General features: G+C 44.1%; 1 protein-coding gene across 4 annotated transcripts in view; it reads left to right on the top strand.

Annotated features, from left to right (window-relative positions):
* Nucleotides 1–768: 768 nt before the first annotated feature.
* ggnbp2 (gametogenetin binding protein 2) overlaps nucleotides 769–21,043 on the top strand; it is a 50,761-nt gene continuing 30,486 nt past the window's right edge. Inside the window, exons 1-2 of one of the 4 annotated variants that reach the window (XM_070857190.1) lie at nucleotides 769–1,358; nucleotides 19,658–19,738. In XM_070857190.1, the coding sequence (XP_070713291.1) occupies nucleotides 1,266–1,358; nucleotides 19,658–19,738 (174 nt within the window). In that variant the 5' untranslated portion in view covers nucleotides 769–1,265. The remainder of the gene's footprint in view (nucleotides 1,359–19,657; nucleotides 19,739–21,043) is intronic. The other 3 variants (XM_070857189.1, XM_070857192.1, XM_070857191.1) reach the window with 3 other exon arrangements.

Below are 21,043 nucleotides of genomic sequence, written 5' to 3'. Positions count from 1 at the left end.
TCTCTGTAATGACTATCAGATCATACCCATTTGTATTTATTTGTGCCGTCAACTCACCTATTTTGTTACACATGCTGCATGCATTCATATAAAGAGCTTTTAAATTAGTTTTTTTTTACCCTTTTTTGTGCTTTGACCCCTTTCTGATTCACTTTTATGTTTATACATTCTGTCCCTTCCTGTCACGCTCTGGTTTTAATTTTCCCCCAGTGCTACCCTGCTCTATTGCCTTCTCCTTGTTCTTTGACTTTTAAAATTTTCACTCAGCTGAAATCCTCCCTCCAAAGTCAATTGGGAGGTTCTGAAAGGCGCTGTATAAATGCAAATATTGTCTTGTCTCGGCTATGTTGTACTCTGCCAACTTTGTAAAGGGGTGGAGGGTGAGGCCATGGGGAGAGCACAACAGCTAAATTACTAATTCAAATTCTTGAGTTTAAGTCTTTCTTTTTTTAAGTATACTCCACCATGGGTTTATTACTGTAAATGCACGGGCCAGTGTGCATATTGTGGCCTCCTTCGGTAAAGATTTACATCTATATATGTATAAGCCATAAACACTGCCATGAGCATTTTTTGTTGCTGCTGCTTTGCACATTTTGAAACGAGCGCCTGAACTCCCGCGCAGTGAAGCGCATGCCCGCGCCGGCGCCGGCCCCGCCTCAGTCACGCGCAGACTGCTCGGAACTACTTTCAGCAGCGGCCGAGGGGGGGGGAGGCGAAAGGTTGCTTTTTAATCCGTCGCCACGTATCTTAGACCGGGCTGAGTGAGTGGGGAAGGTTGTGCTTGCTCAAAAAACAACATTTTTAAAATAAATTTTTAAATAAAAAAAAAATTAGTCCGATTGTAAAATTACAAAGAGTGAAATCCGACGGTGATTGAGTGCGCTGGAGGAAAGTGTCGCCGAGCACAGAGGGAGGGACTCTTTGGCCGGGGCGGATGGCGGCGGCGCTGTGGCTGTGACGCGCTCCATTTTTATTCGAATATTTTGGTGGACGGGAGTTTGCGGGAGCGAGGCTGCGCCAGTCTCCGTGCCCCGGCCACAGGCTCCAGCCCAGCGGCTCTCCGCCCCGCGCATTTCATCTCATTAATTATCAGAAGAGTTGGAGGATTTGCTGGTCGGTCGGCGATTGTTTTGTTTGTTTGTTTGTGTCGGTGGGTGGGTGGCGGTTAGTGCTGTCAGGCTCTCGGCCCTCCCTCTTCCCTCCCTCTTCCCTCCCTCTCTCTCTCTCTCTCCCTGCCCTGCCCCCCTCTCGCTGCTGTTGACATGGCGCGTCTGGTGGCCGTCTGCAGAGATGGCGAGGAAGAGTTCCCCTTCGAGAAGAGGCAGATCCCGCTCTACATCGATGACACCCTGACGGTGAGTGAAGCAAACGCCGATGGTGGTGGTGTGGTGGGGATGCCGAGTGCAGGGAACTCCAGGCTGGGGCCCCCCAAGGACGGGCCTCCATTACCGCCAGCCACTCCAGGGCCTCGGGCTTTTTTTTTTGCACTAGGCCCGGGCGTCCCGACTCCAATCGCAGTTCTCTCCTCCCCTTCCTCCTTTCCTGAGTGTGTCTCGGACATGGTGTCACAGCTCTGCAGAGAGGCGGCAGCACTTCTCACTAGGCCCACCGAGCGTCAAATCGTGTCCGCAGCACTAAAACTTGCGCTTTTCTCCTTAGGCCTCAGGCTCTGTAAGTTGCAAAGTTCTGAAGTGCGTTGATTTATCTTTACAACTGGCATATTCTTTTTTTCCAAAGGTTCAAATACAGACTGCCATACTCCGTCGAATTATTCCTCAATATTTATGTTTGTTTAGTTCAATTTTGTGTGTGATTGGATTGTTAGGATTTATTATATGTTTTACATTGCACAATTTAACTCTTACCACATAATGTTTTCAGGTATTACATTTTTGTTAATGTGTAATAACGCTTATTGCGTGGCACAGAATTGGCTTATCAAAATTTGCAAGTGCTACTTGCTTGCATCTTTAGGAAGCCATTAAATTGCAATAAACCAGAAATCAGTGTGCAATTTCCCACACGTAAAATGTTTGCTCTAGAAATACTGTATAATTGCATATAATTTATGTAGATAGTTGCATTTTCATATTTAAAATAAAATTGCTAATTGTTTGATACAACTGCTTGCGGTACTCATTTTAGCTAATCTTGTACCATTTATACACAGTGTGGCGCATATGTAAGAATCCACATGAAGTGTGCTGCATTTATTGATTATTAAAATATATCCTTTGTCTCAAGACATTGGTCTTTTCTAGCATTGTGAGCACTGTGCACATATGGTACCTTGGCTTAAATCGAAAAATGGGCTGCTTTTAAAGAGATGGTTTAGGTACAGTCGAGGTGTGTTGCCACAAGGAGTTATGGTAGGGCAACTAAAGAGAGTAAGATGAAGCAGAAAGAGAGTGTGTATGACTGATGTCAGGTTGTGAATAGAATGGTTGCCAATCTGGCTGAATATAGAAAGTTCAGAGAGGCAAAGAAAAGGAAGGAAGAGAGAGTATGAGAATAGATTGGCAGCTAACAAAATGGAATTCAAAAGTCTTCTTCTATAGGCACAAATAATCGGGTAGTAAAAGGAGGGGATGGATTCAATTGGGGACCAAATGGAGACCTATGCATGGAGGCAGAGGGTTTGGCTGAGATACTAAATGAGTACTTTGCATCTGTCTTTACCAAGGACGATGCTGTTGCTAAAGTCATAGTGAAAGAGGAAGTAGTGGAGATACTGGACGAGATGAATAATTGATAAAGAGAGGAGGTACTAGAAAGGCTGTCTGTACTTAAAGTTGCTAAGTCACCAGGACCGCTTGGGATACATCCTAATCTTCCGATCCTCCTTAGATACGGGGTTTTGTCAGAGGACTGGAGAATTGCAAATTTTACATCGATGTTCAAAGAAGGGTGTAAGGATAAACCCAGCAACTACACGCCAGTCAGTTCAACCTCCGTTGTGGGAATGTTTGTAGAAACGATAATCAGGGACAAAGTTAAGTCACTTGGACAAGTGTGGATTAATCAAGGAAAGCCAGCAGGTATTTGTTGAAGGCAAATCGTGTTTAACTGACTTGATCGAGTTTTTGATGAGGTAACAGGGTTGATGAGGGCAATGCGGTTGATGTGCTGTATATGGATTTCCAAAAGGTGTTTGGTAAAGTGCCACAATAGGCTTGCCAGCAAAGTTGAAGCACATGGAATAAAAGGGACAGTGGCAGCATGAATACAACATTGGCTAAGTGACAAGAGACAGAGTAGTGGTGAATGGTTGTTTTCCGACCTGGAGGAAGGTACAGTGCTGGCTTTCCTTATTTAATCCATACTTGGGTGTACAGGGTACAATTTCAAAATTTGCAGATGACACAAAACTTGCAAGTATAGTGAACAGTGAGGCAGCTAGGGATAGACCAAGACGACCTAGACAGGCTGGTGAAATAGGCAGATATGTGGCAGATGAAATTTAACGCAGAAAAGTGCGAAGTGATACATTTTGGTAGGAAGAATGAGAGGCAATATAAACTTAAGACAATCCCAAAGGGGGTGCATGAACAGAGACCTGGGGGTATATGTACACATCATTGAAGGTAGCAGGGCAGGTTCAGAAAGCAGTTTTTAAAAAGCATATGGGATACTGAACTTCATAAATGGAGGCATAAGTACAAAAGCAAGTAAGTTATGAACCTTTATAAAACAGTGGTTCAGCCTCAACTGGAGTGCTGTCAAATTCTGGACACTGCACTTTAGGAAGGATGTGAAGGCCTTCGAGAGGGTGCAGAAAAGATTTCCGAGAATGATTCTAGGGATGAGGGACTTCAGTTACATGGATAGACTAGAGAAGCTGAGGTTGTTCTCCTTTAGAGCAGAGGAAATTTGAGAGAAGTGTTCAAAATCATGAGGGATCTAGACAGAGTAGAGAGAGAAACTGTTCCCATTGGCAGAAGGGTCAAGAACCATTTGTGGAAGGGTTGAAATCCAGAAGAGACAGATTTAAGGTGATTGGCAAAAGAACAAAAGGCAACAACAGGAAAAACTTTTACGCAGCCAGTGGTTAGGATCTGGAATGCACTGCCTGAAAGGGTGGTGGAGGCAGGCACAGTTGTAAATTTCAAAAGGGAATTGGATAAAGTACCTGAAGGAAAAAAAATTGCAGGTCTTTGGGGAAAGGGAGGGGTTGTGGGACTAGCTGAAGTGCTCTTACAGAGAGCCGGCCATCATCATAGGCTGTCCCTCGAACGAGGATGACTTGCTTCCACGAGTTCACAGATGTTTCGATGAAGGACCTGATGTTCCAGTCCTGAACTCCAATTGAGGAGGTGGAAGATGCCTGTGCGTGAATTTTTTTAACGTGTGGTGACTGTTGCACACCAGCCACCACATGGGCTTGACAGAGGTAGGCCTTTATCCAGTAGCAAGGATTAACCAGGATGACTGGAGACCTGCTCTGCTGCATGGACCTAGTGCGCGCATGTATTGGAGTGTGGGCTGCCCCTAGCCCCTCGGCTCTTCTGGGCCCCGTACCCTCAACTGTCGCACCTCCACCACGATCTCTCTCCGCTCTTCCGCATTAAACATTCGCCGCATCTCGCCACTCATCCGCCCCGACCTTCCCAATCCCCTGTACCTGGGCCCTGCCAATGTTCCTGCCCACTCTCCAAAACGGCAACCAGGGTTTGATGACGTCGCCCATCTGGAGAGCCGGTACAAGCTGAATGGCCTCCTTCTGTGCCATTCTATGATTCTAAATGGTTCTTCATGCTTGCTTTTAGATGATGTGATGAAATGAGGCATCATGGCTGAGATCAGCCATTGCCATGTACACGCATTGTTTCCAGCCACTCGGTGGATAATGATGGGGTCGGTCCCCTGTTTTTCCTCTTGTGTGCACTCTTTCTCTCTCCTCCTCCCCCCCCCCCCCCCCCCCCCAGAGAGGTACTGGGGTCAATTGTGATCCCCCAGTGCATGCTCAACTGAATTTTGAAAGTCATTGCTGTGCTAGCTATCAAACTTATGATCTCCTGGTTTGCATGATTTGGTGCTGTGCTGGGCAATGTCTTGATCATGGGAGCTACAAACCAGTTTCTGAAGAAACAACTAAGGTTTTTTAAGTAGAACCATTTCAGTTCTATATTTAAATTACAATATTGGTGCCTAAAAGACTATTTTGTGAAGTTGCTTTATTCCACAGATGTGTTCAGTCATTTTGTGCCATCTATTCTTGGTCTTTTTTTAGTTTGCTTTGAAATTGATTTTGTGCTGTATGACTTCACACTACCATAAACCTTTCATACCTATGGAAATTTATAGATTTACATGTTAAGGTTATGCAGTAAATTTATGAAGAATACACATACAGAATGATTCAAAAGTGCAAAACCCGTGAGCTATTAATGGTACGGGTCCAGTTTTATCAGAAGAAATTTGCAGCTATATAAGGTTATTTGAAATGGGACAAAAGATGCATTTTTCCAATGTGTTTCTTAAATGTAGTGATTACCGTCCACTGACCCAGATGATCTCCATTATGTCTTCACCTGTTGGTGGGGGTGGAAAACATCAGGGTGTGTCACTTAGTTTCAGATCCCTCATCCTCTCCACCACTGAGTCCACTTGACACCCATTCATCTACATAACATTGGACGCCTCAATCCCGACTACTTTTTCCTGCTAAAACCGTTATAAATACATTTATCAGCTTCAACTATATTTTTGTGTTCTCTGCCTGTGTCTTTCTCCAAACTCTGGTCTAACCTGCACCAGGTCCTACTTGCCCATCACCCATCTCCTAACCTATATTGGCTGTGCAGCTCTCCATATGCATGAAATTTGAAATCCTATCTACACAATCTCCTCCAACCAGATATTCCCATCTTATTCCCCCACCTCCCTCTGGAACACTCAATTTTCCCACACCGCTTCATCTTATTACTTGTGGCAGAATCTTTAGGTGACTGGGCCTAATTCTGTTAAATTGCCTTCATAAACCTTTCTACTTTTTAAAAAAAAACATTTCTTCAACCATACTTTAGGCCACCCCTGCCTCACTTGGTCTTGCACCTGTGAAGCACCATGTAATGCTCTTTGTACTGTAAGCTCTACATTAATGAAAGTTATTGTTTAACTTGATGTGTTGATTATTCTGAATTTTGAAGGAAGGATAGTAGTCAGATATGGGAACGAGAACCTTTTTTCAAATAAACTTTGCTGTCCCAAATTGAGGCCAGTTATGCTCCTACTGCTCTGATTTGGGATCTTCTAGCTCTGGAAAAGTCTTCTGATGTCTGGGGCATGGCCGTTTAAATTTGACTACTCTATCAAAACCTTTCATAATTTTAAAGATTTCTATTAGGTCACTGCTCAGTCTTCTAGAGACCCAGTCTGTTCATCCTTTCCTGACCAGTATAACCTTGCATTTCTGGTATCATTCTTGTAAATCTTTTTTGTAGCCTCAGCAGTGCCTCTATATCCCTTTTTGTAATATGGCAACCAGAATTACACAGTCCTCCAAGTATGGTCTAACCAAGGTTTAATACAAGTTTAGCATAACTTCTCCACTTTTCAATTGTATCCTTCTAGAAATAAACCCAAGTGCTTGGTTTGCTTTTTTTTTTGTCCGAAGGCACTTCACAGGACCGTTACCAAACACAATTTCACACCGAGCCACAAAAGGAGATATTGGGGCAGATGACCAAAAGTTTGGTCAGAGGTATTTTTTAAGGAATAACTTGAAGGAGAAAGTGGTAGAGGGGGAGGGAGTTCCAGAGCTTGGGGCCTAGGCAGCTGAAGACATGGCCATTAATGGTGGAACAATTAACATAGTGGATGCTCGAGGACAGAAATTGGAGGAGCCAGATTTCTCAGAGGGTTGTAGGACTGGAGGAGATTAGAGTTTGGGATGGATGAGGCCATGGAGGGATTTAAAAATCAAGGTGTTGCTTAACCTGGAGCCAATCTAGGTCTGAGAGCACAGGGGCGGTGGTGAACGGGACTTGCTCTGAGCTAGGACATGGGCAGCAGATTTTTAGATGAACTCAAGTTTATAGAAAATAAAATGGGAGGCTGGTCAGGAGTGCGTTGGAAGTGTCAAATTTGGAGGTAACAGGCACGGATGAGCTGAGGCAGGGAAAGTGTTGGGTAATATTACGTAGGTGGTCTAAGTGGTTGGAAGCGCTACTCAGTAAAATATGACACCAAACTTGCGAACAGTCTGGTTCAGCCTCGGAGAGAGATGGAGCTTGGGGAGTTTGTGGCGGGGACTGAAGGCAATGGCTATGGTCTTCCGAATATTTAGTTGGAGGAAATCTCTGCTCATCCAGTACTGGATGTTGGACAAGCAGTGTGACCATTGAGACAGTGGAGGTGGTGGTAAGGTAGAGCTGGGTGTCATGAGCATGCACGTGAAAACTGACAGTTCTGAAGGGCCGCATGTAGATGAGAAATAGGAGGGGGCCAAGGATAAATCCTTGGCAGATGCCAGAGTTTACAGTGCTGGAGCGATAAAATAAGTCATTGCAAGCGATTCTCTGGCTACGACTGGATAGATAAGAATGGAACCTAGGAAAACGTCCCAATGTGCTTGACAGAAACTTAATCCGACACACATTCACTGAGCCAAAGAAGGAGATAATAGATGGGGTGATTAGTAGTTGGTCAGAACTTTGAGCTTGGGCATTGCCACCAATAGTGGAGAGAAGGGAGTGGGGGGAGGCACAAGAGGCTAGAGTTTGAGGAACGTAGCATTCTGAGGGTTGTAGGGCTGGTGGAAGTTAGCAATATGGAGGTAATTGCACACTGGAATGAAAATTTTACATTTGAGGCATTGGTGAACCAGGTGCCAATGTAGGTCAGTAAGCACAGAAATTATATACTAGCAGGATGTGGTGCGGTTTAAGAAAGACTTGCATTTATATAGCGCCTTGCACGACCACGGGACATCTGAGTGCTTTACTGCCAATAACATTTTGGAATGTAGTCACTGTCGGATTGTGGGAAATTTACGCACAGCAAACTCCCACAAACAGCAATGTGATAATGACCAGAAAATCTGTTAATTTGAAGGATAAATATTGGCCAGGACATTGGGGATAATTCCCTTGCTCTTTGAAATAATGCCATGGGATCTTTTATGTCCACGAGAGAGCGGACGAGTCCTCGGTTTAATGTCTCATCTGAAAAACAGCACCTCTGACAGTGCAGCACTCCTCAGCACTGCACTGGAGTGTCAGACTAGATTTATGTGCTCAATTCCCTGCAGTGGGACTTGGATCCACAACCTTCTGACTCAGAGGCAAGTGTGCTACCCACTGAGAAACATCTGACACTGTTAAGTTATAGGCAGCAGAGTTTTGGATGAGTTTAAGATAATGGGTGACCGGCCAAGAGTGCATTGGAATAGTCAAGTCTAGATTGTTTGTAATGGAGAGGATTGTGTAATATTGGGTGAATGCTACATTGTCAGATCTTTTGGATGAGATATTAATCTAATGTCCTGTCTACCTGTTCTGGTGGATTTAAAGGAGCCCATGGTGCTGTTTGGGAAGGAGCCGGGCAGTTCTTAGTGTCCTGGCCAACATTTAAAGTTCACCCATCGCCACCAAAGCAGGTTAACTGGTTCATTAGCCACTTTGTGAAGCAAGAGAAGCTACTGTATTTACCTACAACACAATTGACTACACTTCCAAAATATTTAATTGGGTAGTTTGGAACCTCCTGATGACAAAGGGCAAAATGAATGTTTGTCTAGGTTGTGTTGTGCATGATCCCAGAGCAAGTAAGTGACACATTATAGCGAAGGTGGCTCCCTTCCCTGATAGGCAGATTAAATGGGAAATCCAGGTACAAATGACTTCATAGTTCAGTAGTTTTGTAAATGCACACTGGGTTCATCTCCAAGCTGTGCTGTTTTGTTCCTGTTTTTATGATTTAAAGATATACAGGTAGTAGATGACTGGTACTGATCACAAGTTTATGTATTAACTTTGTGATTTCTAATATTTTAAACTATGGAAGTTGAGCTTGAGTTTTGATTTCAATGAATGCTGCTAAATTATACTGCCCTCTCCAAAGTATCCACTTTTTAATATCCAAATGTTTTTATTCGGTTGCATTTGCCTTTTGTGATTACTACAGCTACCAATGTGCTTTGTGTTGATTGATCTGATTGGATTAATTATTGTGATGTCATTACTGTATGAGTGAGGGAAACATTGTGGCTTGTAAATTATTTGTATGACTCTAGGTCATGGATCTTGACTTGCTATTTGATCATGGACATTGTAACCAATTCTGTTTCTGCCCAATACCCCAGTACTTGCATTATTCACTAGAAAGTCATTGCATCATTATCAGTTCTGGAAACTGTTTACTCTTTCTCCCCGTCCCCAAGTACAGGGGCAATGAGGCCATTTCTGCTCCAGCTGCTGTAATGCTTGGTTCAGCATTCTAAACAATAAAAATGGAAATTTGCTTATTTAATTGGCATAAATCAGTGACACTCCAAAAGACAGATTAGATTTGGGCAATGTCAGAGTTTCCTCATATTGCGGACAGTAAGTGTCACCCAGTGCAGCAGTAACCTGTACTGACCAGAGATTCTCGGATTCAATTCCAGGTCCAAGTTAGCTGATCCAAGCACTTCAGCTTGGAGGTATAGAATCGTTAGTTTACAGCACGGAAGGAGACCATTTCGACCCGTGTCCATGCCGGCCAACAAGCGGCTATCCAACCTAATCCTGCTTTTCAGTTCTAGATCTGTAACTCTGCAGGTTACAGCACTTCAGGTGCATATCCAAGTACTTTTTAAATGTGGTGAGGGTTTCTGCCTCTATCACCCTTTCAGGCAGTGAGAAATTTCCCTTCAAATCCCCTCTAAACCTTCTACCAATTACTTTAAATTTATGCCCCCTAGTTGTTGACCACTCTAAGAGAAATAGGCCCTTTCTATCCACTATCAAGACCCCTCATAATTTTATACACCAATGAGGTCTCCCCTCAGCCGCCTTTGTTCCAATGAAAACATGTCCAGCCTCATCTGTCGTCTTAGGTTAGATTCTCCACTCCCGGCAACGTCCTGTAAATCTCCTCTGTGCCCTCTCCAGTGCAATCATGTCCTTCCTGTAATGCGGTGACCAGAACTGTATGCAGTACTCCAGCTGTGGCCTAACCAGTGTTTTATACAGTTCAAGCATGGCCCCCTGCTCTTGTATTCTATTACTCTAGGTGCAAAGTAGTAGTATAAAAAATTTAGTGAGTGGAGTTAAAGACCTTGATGTGACAACTGCCATTCCTGTTGATGTCTGGACTACAAGAGATGGTATAGTGAGTCACAAGTTTATTGTAAAGAACAGCATTGAGTACATACAGGCTACTTGCATTCTACTAGTTGCTGCCTAGTTTGACTGACGACTTTTTCATTGAATTTTGCAGTCAAACTAAATGTAACTTTTTTGACCATGGGAATTGTATGCAAATTGCTAAATGTGCTGCTGGTATAAAATGCCAGCAGCTTTATTTATACTTCTGAAGGAAGAGACCAGACCATCCTTTAGGTTTGTTTTTTTTCTGAAATCTTGGAATAAAATGTTTCTGTTGCCTTGGTTTATCTTTGTACAATAAGTGTTTCTGCACTTCTCAATAGAACTGCAGAAACCCCACATCGTGGCTTGCCAAAAAAAATAGCTTATCTTAACACTGGCAATCCAGCTCCGTGCTTAAATGAAATGTCTGATGCAGCGCTGAGCCATACATGTTTCTGTAATTATAAATTTGTAAGATGGTTGATCAGGTTGATATTTGTGTTTTTGATTTTAAACTAAAACTACATGGTGGGCTGCTGTGTAAGATTTTGCAATAAAAGTGTAATTGTTAATCCCGTGCATTTTGCTTCCATTCACATTATACATAAGGATGTAAGTTTAAGATCACAGGAAATGTGGTTCTGCTTATGTAAATAGGACTGTGAAATAGAACAGTATGTGACTATTCTAGTTTTACAAGATTTTTTTCCTTGCCAGTTTTCTCCTCTCCTCCACTCCCTTCATTAACTCTAATGGCCAAATGGTCATGCAAGAATGAGCTGTTACTGAGAGTATCAGCAAGCTATTTGACTGCACTCCGTATTGAGGCTGAGCTTGATTCTGCCTTGTTTACTGTATTGTGCCAGCAGAGGTTACTAGATAACAATCAAAACGATGATTACTTTTGGCCCAAATTTCCTCAGGAGTTGCTCCGATTTTTTTTTTTTTTGGAGCAACTTGATTTTTCTGGAGTATCTTTTTAGTTGCAATTCTGACCATTTAATTTGCGCCAGTGTAAGTGAGTTAGGTTTTGTTTTTTTTTCCAAAAGGGGATGTTATCAGCCACTTGTGCCGGTTTTGACCATTTAAGCAAGTTTAGCCAGCTAAAAGTTACTCCAAATTAACTTAGGCCAGTGTAAGTGGGCACTCTTGTATGTTAGGGATGCATGCAATAAAGGTACAGCAGTTATCATGGGTGACTTTAATCTACATATTGATTGGGCTAACCAAACTGGTAGCAATGCAGTGGAGGAGGATTTCCTGAAGTGTATTAGGGATGGTTTTCTAGACCAATATGTCGAGGAACCAACTCGGGAGCTGGGTGATGTGTAATGAGAAAGGACTACTTTGCAATCTTGTTGTGCGAGGCCCCTTGGGGAAGAGTGACCATAACATGGTAGAACTCTAAGATGAAGAGTGACAGTTAATTCAGAAACTAGGGTCCTGAACTTAAGGAAAGGTAACTTCGATGGTTTGAGATGTGAATTGGCTAGAATAGACTGGCAAATGATACTTAAAGGGTTGATGGTGGATAGGCAATGGCAAACATTTAAGGATCACATGGATGAACTTCAGCAATTGTACATCCCTGTCTGGAGTAAAAATAAAACGGGGAAGGTGGCTCAACCGTGGCTAACAAGGGAAATTAAGGATAGTGTTAAATCCAAGGAGGAGACATATAAATTGGTCAGAAAAAGCAGCAAACCTGAGGACTGGGAGAAATTTAAAATTCAGCAGAGGAGGACAAAGGGTTTAATTAAGAGGGGAAAAACAGAGTACGAGAAGAAGCTTGCCGGGAACACAAACTGACTGCAAAAGCTTCAAATAGATACGTGAAGAGAAAAAGATTAGTGAAGACAAACGTAGGTTCCTTGCAGTCGGATTCGGGTGAATTTATAATGGGGAACAAAGAAATGGCAGACCAGTTGAACAAATACTTTGGTTCTGTCTTCACGAAGAAAGACACAAATAACCACCTGGAAGTATTAGGGGACCAAGTGTCAAGTGAGAATGAGGAACTGCAAGATATCCTTATTAGGCGGGAAATTGATGGGATTGAAGGCCGATAAATCCCCAGGGCCTGATGGGCTTCATCCCAGAGTACTTAAGTGGCCCTAGAAATAGTGGATGCACTGGTGATCATTTTCCAACAGCCTATCGACTGGATCAATTCCTATGAACTGGAGGGTAGCTAATGTAACACCACTTTTTAAAAAGGGAGGGGGGGAGAAAGCGGGTAATTATAGACTGGTTAGCCTGACATCAGTAGTGGGGAAAACGTTGGAATCAATTATTAAGGATGAAATAGCGCATCTGGAAAGCAGTAACAGGATCGGTCCAAGTCAGCATGGATTTATGAAGGGGAAATCATGCTTGACAAATCTTCTGGAATTTTTTGAGGATGTAACTGGTAGAGTGGACAAGGGAGAACCATGGCTGTGGTGTATTTGGACTTTCAAAAGGCTTTTGACAAGGTCCCACACAAGTGATTAGTGTGCAAAATCAAAGCACATGGTATTGGGGGTATATACTGACGTGGATCGAGAACTAGTTGGCAGACAAGAAGCAGTCGGGATAAACGGGTCCTTTTCAAAATGGCAGGCAGTGACTAGTGGAGTGCCGCAGGGCTCAGGGCTGGGACCCCAGCTATTTACAATATACATCAATGATTTGGATGAAGAAACTGCGTGTAATATCTCCCAAGTTTGCAGATGACACTAAACTGGGTGGTGGTGTGAACTGTGAGGGGGATGCTTGAAGGCTGCAGGGTGACTTGGACAGAGTAGGTGAGTGGGCAAACGCATGACACATGCAGTATAATGTGGATAAATGTGAGGTTATCCACTTTGGGGGCAAAAACACGAAGACAGAATATTATCTGAATGGCGACAGATTATGAAAAGGGGAGGTGCACCGAGACCCGAATGTCATGGTTCATCAGTCATTGAAAGTTGGCATACAGGCGCAGCAGGTGGTGAAGAAGGCAAATGGTATGTTGGCCTTCATAGCTAGGGGATTTGAGTAGAAGAAACATAGAAACATAGAAAATAGGTGCAGGAGTAGGCCATTCGGCCCTTCTAGCCTGCACCGCCATTCAATGAGTTCATGGCTGAACATTCAACTTCAGTACCCCATTCCTGCTTTCTCGCCATACCCCTTGATCCCCCTAGTAGTAAGGACCTCATCTAACTCCTTTTTGAATATATTTAGTGAATTGGCCTCAACAACTTTCTGTGGTAGAGAATTCCACAGGTTCACCACTCTCTGGGTGAAGAAGTTCCTCCGCATCTCGGTCCTAAATGGCTTACCCCTTATCTTTAGACTGTGACCTCTGGTTCTGGACTTCCCCAACATTGGGAACATTCTTCCTGCATCTAACCTGTCTAACCCCGTCAGAATTTTAAACGTTTCTATGAGGTCCCCTCTCATTCTTCTGAACTCCAGTGAATACAAGCCCAGTTGATCCAGTCTTTCTTGATAGGTCAGTCCCGCCATCCCGGGAATCAGTCTGGTGAACCTTCGCTGCACTCCCTCAATAGCAAGAATGTCCTTCCTCAGGTTAGGAGACCAAAACTGTACACAATACTCCAGGTGTGGCCTCACCAATGCCCTGTACAACTGTAGCAACACCTCCCTGCCCCTGTACTCAAATCCCCTCGCTATGAAGGCCAACATGCCATTTGCTTTCTTAACCGCCTGCTGCACCTGCATGCCAACCTTCAATGACTGATGTACCATGACACCCAGGTCTCTTTGCACCTCCCCTTTTCCTAATCTGTCACCATTCAGATAATAGTCTGTCTCTCTGTTTTTACCACCAAAGTGGATAACCTCACATTTATCCACATTATACTTCATCTGCCATGCATTTGCCCACTCACCTAACCTATCCAAGTCGCTCTGCAGCCTCACAGCATCCTCCTAGCAGCTCACACTGCCACCCAACTTAGTGTCATCCGCAAATTTGGAGATACTACATTTAATCCCCCTCATCTAAATCATTAATGTACAGTGTAAACAGCTGAGGCCCCAGCACAGAACCTTGCGGTACCCCACTAGTCACTGCCTGCCATTCTGAAAAGTACCCATTTACTCCTACTCTTTGCTTCCTGTCTGACAACCAGTTCTCAATCCATGTCAGTACACTACCCCCAATCCCATGTGCTCTAACTTTGCACATTAATCTCTTGTGTGGGACCTTGTCGAACGCCTTCTGAAAGTCCAAATATGCCACATCAACTGGTTCTCCCTTATCCACTCTACTGGAAACATCCTCAAAAAATTCCAGAAGATTTGTCAAGCATGATTTCCCTTTCACAAATCCATGCTGACTTGGACCTATCATGTCACCTCTTTCCAAATGCACTGCTATGACATCCTTAATAATTGATTCCATCATTTTACCCACTACCGATGTCAGGCTGACCGGTCTATAATTCCCTGTTTTCTCTCTCCCTCCTTTTTTAAAAAGTGGGGTTACATTGGCTACCCTCCACTCCATAGGAACTGATCCAGAGTCAATGGAATGTTGGAAAATGACTCAACGCATCCACTATTTCCAAGGCCACCTCCTTAAGTACTCTGGGATGCAGTCCATCAGGCCCTGGGGATTTATCGGCCTTCAATCCCATCAATTTCCCCAACACAATTTCCCGGCTAATAAGGATTTCCCTCAGTTCCTCCTCCTTACTAGACCCCCCGACCCCTTTTATAACCGGAAGGTTGTTCGTGTCCTCATTCGTGAATACCGAACCAAAGTACTTGTTCCAATTGGTCCGCCATTTCTTTGTTCCCCGTTATGACGTCCCCTGATTCTGACTGCAGGGGACCTACGTTTGTCTTTACTAACCTTTTTCTCTTTACGTATCTATAGAAACTTTTGCAATCCGTCTTAATGTTCCCTGCAAGCTTCTTCTCATACTCCATTTTCCCTGCCCTAATCAAACCCTTTGTCCTCCTCTGCTGAGTTCTAAATTTCTCCCAGTCCCCAGGTTCGCTGCTATTTCTGGCCAATTTGTATGCCACTTCCTTGGCTTTAATACTATCCCTGATTTCCCTTGATAGCCACGGTTGAGCCACCTTCCCTTTTTTATTTTTATGCCAGACAGGAATGTACAATTGTTGTAGTTCATCCATGCGGTCTCTAAATGTCTGCCATTGCCCATCCACAGTCAACCCCTTAAGTATCATTTGCCAATCCATCCCAGCCAATTCACGCCTCATACCTTCAAAGTTAGCCTTCTTTAAGTTCTGGACCATGGTCTCTGAATTAACTGTTTCATTCTCCATCCCAATGCAGAATTCCACCATATTATGGTCACTCTTCCCCAAGGGGCCTCGCACAACGAGATTGTTAATTAATCCTCTCTCATTACATAACACCCAGTCTAAGATGGCCTCCCCCCTAGTTGGTTCCTCGACATATTGGTCTAAAAAACCATCCCTTATGCACTCCAGAAAATCCTCCTCCACTGTATTGCTTCCAGTTTGGTTAGCCCAATCTATGTGCATATTAAAGTCACCCATTATAACTGCTGCACCTTTATTGCACGCACCCCTAATTTCATGTTTGATGCCCTCCCCAACATCACTACTACTGTTTGGAGGTCTGTACACAACTCCCACTAACGTTTTTTGCCCTTTGGTGTTCTGCAGCTCTACCCATATAGATTCCACATCATCCAAGCTAATGTCCTTCCTAACTATTGCCTTAATCTCCTCCTTAACCAGCAATGCTACCCCACCTCCTTTTCCTTTTATTCTATCCTTCCTGAATGTTGAATACCCCTGGATGTTGAGTTCCCAGCCCTGATCATCCTGGAGCCACGTCTCCGTAATCCCAATCACATCATATTTGTTAACATCTATTTGCACAGTTAATTCATCCACCTTATTGCGGATACTCCTTGCATTAAGACACAAAGCCTTTAGGCTTGTTTTTTTAACACCCTCTGTCCTTTTAGAATTTTGCTGTACAATGGCCCTTTTTGTTCTTTGCCTTGGGTTTCTCTGCCCTCCACTTTTCCTCATCTCCTTTCTGTCTTTTTGTTTTTGCCTCCTTTTTGTTTCCCTCTATCTCCCTGCATTGGTTCCCATCCCCCTGCCATATTAGTTTAACTCCTCCCCAACAGCACTAGCAAACACTCCCCCGAGGACATTGGTTCCGATTCTGCCCAGGTGCAGACCGTCCGGATTGTACTGGTCCCACCTCCCCCAGAACCGGTTCCAATGCCCCAGGAATTTGAATCCCTCCCTGCTGCACCATTGCTCAAGCCACGTATTCATCTGAACAGGGAGGTCTTAGTGCAGTTGTACAGGGCCTTGGTGAGGCCTCAGCTGGAATATTAGTTTTGGTCTCCTAATCTGAGGAAGGACGTTCATGCTATTGAGGGAGTGCAATGAAGGTTCGCCAGACTGATTCCTGGGATGGTAGGACTGACATATGAGGAGAGACTGGATCAACTGGGCCTTTATACATTGGAGTTTAGAAGGATGAGAGAGGATCTCATAGAAACATACAAGATTCTGACTGGACAGGACAGGTTAGCTGTGGGTGGAATGTTCCCGATGTTGGGGAAGTCCAGAACTAGGGGACACAGTCTTGGGGTAAGCCATTTAGGACTGAGATGAGGAGAAACTTCTTCACTCAGGGAATTCCATAGGTTAACTACTATCGCAGAGAGCTGTTGATGTCAGTTCATTGGATATATTCAAGAGGGAGTTAGATATGGCCCTTACGGCTAAGGGGATCAAGGGGTATGGAGAGAAAGCAGGAAAGGGGTACTGAGGGAATGATCAGCCATGATCTTATTGAATGGTGGTGCAGGCTCGAAGGGCTGAATGGCCTACTCCTGAACCTATTTTCTATGTTCAGAAAAACCTTGTGGTGACTTAAGAAATCGATGCAGACAGCCAGAAATGGGGGTGGAAGGGGACCTTGCAAAGCACTAAATGCCTTCACAACAACATTAAAGAAGCATAAATACATTTAAAGCACCAAGCACTAAATAAAGTGCAAAGTCATAAGCAATTAATTAACAATTTAAAAAATAGAAGGAACCCTGCACCTAAAGCACCAGAACCAAAGTAATAAGCAATCAATCAAGCAGTAAATAACAACAAAAAAAAATTGAAGTCCTAGGGGAACAGGCTGCCAATGAGGGAGCCCATTTGGCCAGGGCTAGGGGTGGTGTGCTTCTGGCCCCTCCCACACAGCCTGCAGAACGCACTCTGATTCAGCCTGCCAGGAACTACTGCACATGTGCACAGACTCTAGTGTGCATGTACAGAGGTCCCGGTTCTGCTCCCAATCCACTCGGCCACCACCGAGGCTGGGGAGTGGCCAGAATTGGGAGGAAGATTTTCGGCGTGCTTGGAGACGGACAAAAGCGGCGCACCTCGGGTGAGGGCGCCAAAAAAAGGGGTTAGGGAAATTTGAGCCTAAACTCCCTTAACTTGGCATATAGCATTGATTCAGGCAGGTACTTTAGTGAATTATGTAGCTCGGCTACTTGTGAAATATATTTGCTAAGTATTTTAAGGGACATGGAAAAGTAGGGGACTACTAAGCTTAAACTCAAACATAATAAAACTGTACCTGCACTTTTTTTTCCCTTATCAAGAACTTGTATGCTTATGTGTCGCTGTCTAGTACCTTATCAAAGATTCATGTTGAGTCTAAAGTGGGGGAGGGTTGGGGTTGCCAACCTGGGGAAGCTGCAGCACAGGACTACATGCATGATTAAAAAAACAGAAGCAGCATGCCATAGACAGGGCTAAGTGATCGTACAATCAACAGATCAGAACAAAGCTCTGCAGTCCTGCCACATCCAGTCGTGAATGATGCTGGATCATTTAAACAACTAACTGGAGGAGGAGGCTCCATGAATATCCCCATCCTCAATAATGGCAGAGCCCAGCACGTGAGTTCAAAAGACAAGGCTGAAGCGTTTGCAACCATCTTCAACCAGAAGTGCTGAGTGGATGATCCAGATTGGCTGCCTCCTGAGGTCCCACACAATCACAGAAGCCAGTTTTCAGCCAATTTGACTCCACGTGATAGCAAGAAATGGCCGAGTGCATTGGATACAGCAAAAGGCTCTAGGCCCTGACAACATCCCGACCATCGTGCTGAAGACTTGTGCTCCAGAATTAGCCGCACCTCTAGACAAGCTGTTCCAGTACAGCTACAACACTGACCTCTATATGACATTGTGCAAAACTGCCCAGGTATGTCCTATCCATAAAAGGCAGTCCAATCTGGCCAATTACTGCCCCATCATTCTACTCTCAATCATCAGCAAAGTGATGGAAGGTGTTGTTGACAATGCTATCAAGTGGCACTTTCTCACCAATAACCAGTTTGAGTTGTCCATGTTTGGAAAAGAGCTGAATTCCAGAGGTGAGGTGAGTGTGACTGCCCTGACATCAAGGCAGCATTTGACACTGGCATCAAGATGCCCTAGAGAAACCTGAAGTCAATGTGAATCCAGTAGCAAACTCTCCACTAGCTGGAGTCATACCTAGCACAAAGGAAGTTGGTTGTGCTGGTTAGAAGTCAATCATCACAGCCCTAGAACATCACTGCAGGAGTTCCTTGGCAGTGTCCTAGGCCCAATCATCGTCAGCTGCTTCATCAATGACCCTCCCACAGTGTTCAGTGCCATTTGTAACTCCTCAGATAATGAAGCTGTCCATGCCTACATCAGCAAGACCTGGACGACTTTCAGGCTTGGGCTGATGTGGCGTGAATGTTAGTTGCCACCCAAGTGCTAGGCAATGACTGTCATCAACAAGCAAGAGTCTAATTACTGTCCCATGACATTCAATGGCATTGCCATCACTGAATCCCCCCTCCCCATCAACATCATGGAGGTCACCATTGACCAGAAACTTAACTGGACCAGCCACACACACTGTGGCAATAAGAGCAGGTCAGAGGCTGGGTATTCTGCAGTATGTTTGTCTCCACCTGACTCGAGCCTTTCCACCATCTACAAAGTGCAAGTCAGGAATTTGATGGAATACTCTCCACTTGCCTGGATGAGTGCAGCTCCAACAACACAAGAAGCTTGACACTATCTAGGCCAAAGCAGCCCGCTTGATTGGCACCCCATCAACTACCTTAAACATTCACTCCCTCCATCACCGGCATACCGTGGCAGTAGTGTGTACCATCTATAAGATGCACTACAAAAACTCGCCAAGGCTGCTTTGGCAGCACCTCCCAAACCTGCGACCTCTACTACCTAGAAGGCCGAGGGCAGCAAGTGCATGGCAATATCTTTTGGATGTCTTTTGTGCATTTCATCCAGTTCCCTTTTGTGATTATGGTGGTTAACTGTCTTGCATTTTCCCTACAGATGGTAATGGAATTCTCTGATAATATGTTGAACCTTGATGGTCACCAGGTCAATGGTGCACAACTAAAACAATTTGTCCAGGTAAGATGGAAATATGTTATACACTTTTTGGAGACTTTTGTACTGGATGCAAAATATTACCTATATATTTAGCATTTAATTCTGTTCCTTGTGGAAAACCTCTAATAAAACTAATATCCATTAGCCCATAAATAGTGCTTGTATGAGGTGTTGGGCAGGGAAAGAGGGTTGAGTGGAGTACTGAACAAGTTAATGAGCCCAAACTTGGCCAAGAGTTTCTCTGGTTTCTTGGAGCATCTTGGATTTTTTTCTGGAGTATCTTAAAATCCCCATTCTGCACATTTAATTTGCACCAGTGTAAGTTAGTTAGGATATTTTTAGTTTTTTTTCAAAAGGGGGCGTTACCAGCCACCTATGCCTGTTTTGGACATTTAGGCCACTTTGGACAGCTAATAGCTGCTCCAAACTAACTTAGGCCAGCGTATGTGGCCACATAGAAAACCCTTGCGGAGAGTTAAGAAATCAGCGCAGGTAAGTACATTCGAAAGCACAAAGACAAGCATTCAATAACAAAAAAAAAATACAAGGGAGTGGAGAGGACCTGACCTAGCACCAAGACTTACAAAGCACCAAATAAAGCACAAAAAGTAATGAGTAATTTATTCACAAATAAAAAAAAAATAGAAGGAACGCTGCACCTAAAGCACCAAGACCAAAGTAATAACTAAATCAAACAATCAGTAACAAATTAAAAAAAAAAGTCCTACTAAAACACGGCCCAGGAAGGCAGTGGGCCGCTAATGAGGGAGCCCATTCGGCCAGGGATAAGGGTGGCATGCTTCGGTCCCTCCCACACAGCCTGCAGCGCGCACTCAGATTCTGGGGGCGAAGAGCTACTGCGCATGCATGAACACCCTAGTGTGCATGTGCAGAGGTCCTGGCACTGTTTTCAGTGCCGGAACCTGGCTCAGCCCCCGAATCCAGTTGCCACGCTACGCCACCATCGAGGAGAGGCTGGGGAGCGGCCAAACTTGGTACGAAGATTTTTTTGCACCCTTGGAGTTTTACAAAAGCGGCGCACCTCTGGAGTGTGCCAGAAATCTGTACTGGCCAAATTTGGGCCCAATGTTGGGTCCCTTGTTTCTTATCTACATAAATGACCTAGATGCAGAAATCAAATGAGCTTGTTAAGACAACCCTAAAATAAAAACTGTTATGAATGAGGATGCTGGTAATGGTTTATTTTTTAAAAAAAAGGTAAATTAGATTAATGTAATTTATAAAATATTGTCAGTGAGAATAGTAACCTAGTTGTACAAAAAACTGGTTTGGGAAAGATCCCAGGTGTAATGTTAATCACTTTCA

This window comes from Pristiophorus japonicus, chromosome 16 (assembly GCF_044704955.1).
Source record: "Pristiophorus japonicus isolate sPriJap1 chromosome 16, sPriJap1.hap1, whole genome shotgun sequence".
In the NCBI taxonomy this organism is placed as follows: domain Eukaryota; kingdom Metazoa; phylum Chordata; class Chondrichthyes; family Pristiophoridae; genus Pristiophorus; species Pristiophorus japonicus.
This window is presented reverse-complemented; position numbering and strand designations above follow the sequence as displayed.